This window comes from Penaeus japonicus, unplaced genomic scaffold, assembly GCF_977035675.1.
Source record: "Penaeus japonicus unplaced genomic scaffold, GWHDUDI00000001_assembly GWHDUDI00000040, whole genome shotgun sequence".
NCBI classification, from domain to species: Eukaryota; Metazoa; Arthropoda; class Malacostraca; order Decapoda; family Penaeidae; genus Penaeus; species Penaeus japonicus.
The window spans coordinates 23,098,443-23,103,442 of NW_028234442.1; the positions used below are offsets into that span (position 1 = coordinate 23,098,443).

At 43.7% G+C, this 5,000-nt stretch overlaps 1 protein-coding gene across 1 annotated transcript in view; it reads left to right on the plus strand.

The window, feature by feature from the left end:
- The window catches only part of LOC122245860 (uncharacterized), a 2,503-nt gene extending 949 nt beyond the window's left edge, over nt 1-1,554 (plus strand). Inside the window, exon 2 of the mRNA XM_043003918.2 lies at nt 61-1,554. Within this exon, the coding sequence (XP_042859852.2) occupies nt 61-1,251 (1,191 nt within the window). The 3' untranslated portion in view covers nt 1,252-1,554. The remainder of the gene's footprint in view (nt 1-60) is intronic.
- Nucleotides 1,555-5,000: the final 3,446 nt, after the last annotated feature.

Genomic DNA, 5,000 nt, shown 5'->3' on the forward strand with positions numbered 1-5,000 from the left:
GTTTTCATCCTCGCTGCGGCTGCGTTTTCATTCCATTTCTTTTCTTCATCTCCTTTTCAGGTGGTACTTGCTGTCGTAGCCGCCGTGCAGGTGGAGTGCGCGCCCAACCAGCTGTGGCCAGCAGCCCAGAAGCCATCTTCATTCGCACCGACCAAAAAACCCATCTTTGGTGCCAAGGAGGCGCCGGCGAAGGTGGACAGCGCCTTGGCCAACCAACACGCCTACGAGCAGTTCATCAACACGTGGCTTCAGCAGGCGAGTCTCACCCTCAACCGGCCAGAACTCCTGAGGTTCCTGAAGCCGATCGCGCCCCCCAGCGTCGCCCCGACCCCGGCTCCTGAGGTCGTGCCTGCCATCGGGCAAAGTGTCCTTTCCGCCGTTACTGAACCAGTCGAGGAGGTCGTGGTTGCCCTGGAGGAGGTCGTTCCGTTGGTTGCTGAAGAGACGCCTTTCGAAGCATCTCTCCTTGCTGACCACGTCGTTGAGACTCTTGACGCAGGCTCTCCTGCCGAGGATCTGCCCTTCGTTCAGGATGTCGTGGTGACTGGCGAGCCCGAGATGGTTCCTGTCCCCGTCGAACTGAGCCCAGTGCCCGTCGAGTCCGAGGTCCTACCTGCGACGACCTCCGAGCTCGAAGTCATCCCTGTTGATGCTGAGCCCGAGGTTGTCCCCGTGGTCGCCGAACCCGAAGTCCTCGCCGTGGCCGCTGAGCCTGAGACTCAAGATGTTCCAGTCGAGGCTGAGCTGAATCCAGTGGCCGTTGAACCCGAGCAGCTCTTCCCCGTCGCCGCTGAGGCTGAGGTCGAGCCCGTGGGTGCAGGCGAGGCCATCCCGTCGCTGGTCGAACTCGACGCCAGCACCGTCCTCCTCAACACCGAAGCCCCCATTCCCCTGTTCCCGCTCGACCCCGAACCCGCCGTCGAGGAGGCCATCAACGAGCCCGTCCCAACAGCCAAGAGCTTCAGCTCCGTTAGCAGAACATTAGAAGTAGCCCCAATCGAAGAACAGACCCCAGTATTCCCCCAAGGCCCAGTAGTGCCGGAAGCCCCAGTAGTCCAGCATGCCAGGCCCGTCACGAACCCTGCCTTCCCCGGCGCTGTCTTCTTCCCGAGTGTGATCAAGCCCGTCCGAGTGGCGCCCCTGCCGGCGTCCAGCGGAGCGGTGACCACGCAGGGCCTCACCTACACCCTGCAGTTCTTCCCCACGCAGGACCGCTCGCACTTCTTCGTCTCCACCAAACTCGGCAGCTGAAAAGGGTCGCTGAGTTACCCAGTAGATGTAGATTCTAGTCCTTTCTTTTCCGTCGCTCTTATCATTATAAATGTCTCGGTTCTCTTCACTACCGTTGCTTTGTCGAAATTACCATTTCTTTTTTACTATTTTCTTCTGTAAATATCATTTCGCTTGTATATAACTAAACTTCTATTTCAGGTCACAACCCTATGTATTTTGTCCACTTTTTTATATTCAATGAAACCACATAAAATTTATAACAGATGCACGTAAAAAAACATACTTCTTTAAAGTAACAAAAATAGTGTCCTAAAACCGCAATGCATTGTTTTCTTTAACCAATGACTACGCAAGTAGAAGCCTTACATGTATAATTTTATTAATTAGAGGCAAAGAACTTAAATTATCATCAACATTTGTGACTTTATCAGTGAGTTCATAACCTTTAACTGACTACATAAAAGATTTTGGTGGAAGCTTGTGTCATGAGCATCTATAATACGATGGATGGGAACTATAGCAATACGTGGATAATGGAATAACATTTCATATATCTGTTGTGCAGCAAAGCACCAAGTAAAGCATAAACATCTCTCATGAGGTCACATAATCACATACCTGAATATGTAACGTACATATATGTTAGCAAGACATACGTATGTTCCTTGAGAAAAATCTATCAGAAAGTCAAGAAAAATATTTGTAAGCAACAGGATGTTATATCACAAATGGTATTCACCCACATCTCAATAGATAAAACGCTGTTCGGGCTATCATAGTCTCAGCAGAAGGGAAGTCACAATACAGTATACACATTTGCCAACTACAATTATGTAACTGATGCAAAGTCTTTGTACTTTTTCAAAAATTCCATTACCTGGTCATTTCATTTCCACTTGCTCTTGCCCCTCCCATAAGTGAAGTCTGTGTTCATCACTGTTGCATAAAGTGTTGCAAGGTTTCGCTCGTCTCAATCGAGTCGATTGAGACGAGCCTTTCCTAATCTCATCATATCTAGCTGTATCCTCTTGATATTGCTCCTTGCCTGCTTAAGATTCCGAGCACTTTGAATGTCCACCTCACATTTTTTAGCTGCCTCCTTCGCTACCTCATCCACAGCCTCATTAAGGGCGATACCGACATGCGATGAGATCCAGACGAGTGTAATCACACGTCCCTGGCCTCACAGCCTATGAACAATCAATCGGCACTCGTTAACAATGTGCTCAAACACCGGGCCTTTGCTGTTAAGAGAGTCCAGCGCTCCCCTGCTATTCACAAAGAAGAATACATCTTTATTAATAATTTCAATATTTTAAGCGCCGTCAATATTGCCCGTAACTCAGCCTGTGTCGATGATATATGATTACTCTGTCTTATCCCACTGGTTGTCTGAGGATCATCCCACATCCTGCTCTGCCATCCTTCAAAACTGACCCATCGCAGGAAACATAAGCAATATCAAGGCGTGTTAGATTCTTTAATTTGACCAGGTTCATAAAGCCTCCTATTCATACGAAGGTGGTCCACATCTACATTAATCTCCTGGTCCTCCCATGGTGGCACTTTGGGGATGTCTGAAGCGAACGACAAAGTCCTTCAAGCCATAATATTCTATATTATTTTTCAGCTCCTTCATTTATCCTCGCTTGCCCTGTCTATAAAAAGTTCCAATGTTATTAAGACCGCTGACTATATCTCTCACTAATTTCTTTTCGCTAGAGAAAGAGATAGAGAAAGAGAGAGAGAAAGAGAGAGAGAGAGAGAGAGATAACACCCCCCCCCCATACATTGTTTTTTTCGCTCCTAGCGATGTCATTTCTTTACCTACAGAAATTATTTTTTTTACGCGAGATACCTGACTACTTGCTGCTGTTGTATAAGTAGTGTGATCAAAATCCCTTAATTAGTTGTTGCGAAAAAACCCGCCGAAGTCGGTTTAACAATGAATGAACATTTACGTCGGGTTGTGTCTAAAGAAACTCATGTTCACTATTGAAAAAAAATGTTCAGAACGAAATAATCAAAATGTCTTATTTTAATCTGTACACCAGATAAATATCATGTGTGCAACAGCTTTCATTTACAATACGATTTTTAGACGTAGAAGACATTTGCTATAAAGGAACATTTTGTTAGCTATAAACCTGTTATAGATCCTACAGGCCAAGAATTATATGAAAATATACTTGATTTTCTGAGAGAGAGCAAGCTGGACTTACATAACTGCAGGAGCCAAGGCTACGGTGATGGTTCAAGTATGAAAGGAAAAAACAAAACAAAACAAAAAAAAGGTTAAGGCATGGATCATGAAAGAAAATCCACGGGAGTTTTATATGCCACGCGGATGCCATAGCCTAAACATAGTGGTTGGCGACAGTGGAACAAGTTAACTATAATCTCATTTTTGGTTCTGTCCAGCGCATACATGTTTTCTTCCCTGCCTCTCCTCGGCGATGACACGCACTGAAAGAAAAACGTTAAGTACCTGATTGTAAAAGCTATGTATGAGGCTAGATGGGAGTGCAGAACAGAATGTGTCAAAGCCATTGCATATGAAATCACTGGAATGTGAGAAGCTCTTTGTGAACTTGCGGTAATGCCTGCTTCTGACCCTGGAGTGCAACATGAACCAGAGACTCTAGTAACACAAAGAGAAGATTATAATTTTCTTGTGATGATAAATGTCTGGTATGATGTTTTGTGCAGGGCAAATGCTAGCAAAACTATGCAGAACACCTCCGTGGAACTATCTTCTGCACTTGCACCAGTGAATAGTGTAACTGATTACTTAATTGATTATTATGCAAATGGATATGAAAAGCACTAGAGTCAGCAAAGGAATTAGCAACAGAATTAGATGTAGAGACTGTTTTTAGAAGTAAAAGAATAAGCAGAAGAAGGAGGCGGTTTGAATATGGCGGCACTGGCGAGGTTATAAAAAAAAAAAAAAAAAAAAAAAAAAAATCATGAGTTTCATGTAAACCTGGGCAGTTCTATTCATTCTTTATCAGAAAGTCTAAACCATTAAGAAGGTTCCGTAAAACACGGGGATTTTTAAATGATCTAAAAGATACACCAGATAAAAATAAACACAAAGTAACATGTCAAGATTTGGAGAATAAGTTAAAGTACAAAGTAAATCGTAATACCAATGGATGTGATCTCTTGACTGAACTAAATTTAACCAAAGAATTATTCCTGACGATGAAAAACTTCCAATAGAAGCTTCTAGGCTCATAGACACTAATAAGTTACAGGATGTCATGCCGAATCGGTGGGTTGCGTTCAGAATAATGCTTACTATGCCTATTACTGTGGCTGCTGGCGAGAGAAGCTTTAGGACATTATAAATAATAAATATATACTTACGGTTATCCATGCCTCAAGCCAGAATTTTTTTTGGGGGGGCATTTTTGTCTATAAAAAAATGGTATTGCAAAGAATATAGATATAGAAAGTGCCATTGAAAGAGTTGCTAATCCAAAGGCTAGGAAAAAAATGCTTCAGTTATGCTGATTGTTCATGCTGTCCAAAATCCAGGTTGAGCAAAACAGTATTATTGTTCATAGTTTGTTAAAAAACATTATTCTATATTTTTAGTTTTTACCTTACATTTCTTTTTATAATTAAAAAAGGTCAAACAGCCGTGGTTAATAAGCTCGGGGTTCTCCTTAAGGCAGCGCGGCGAGATTTTGAGGTCGAGCCTGTTAGGTGAAGTGGACAGAAGTTTGAAATTAGTGTGAGCGTAAGGGTGGTAGCCGTCT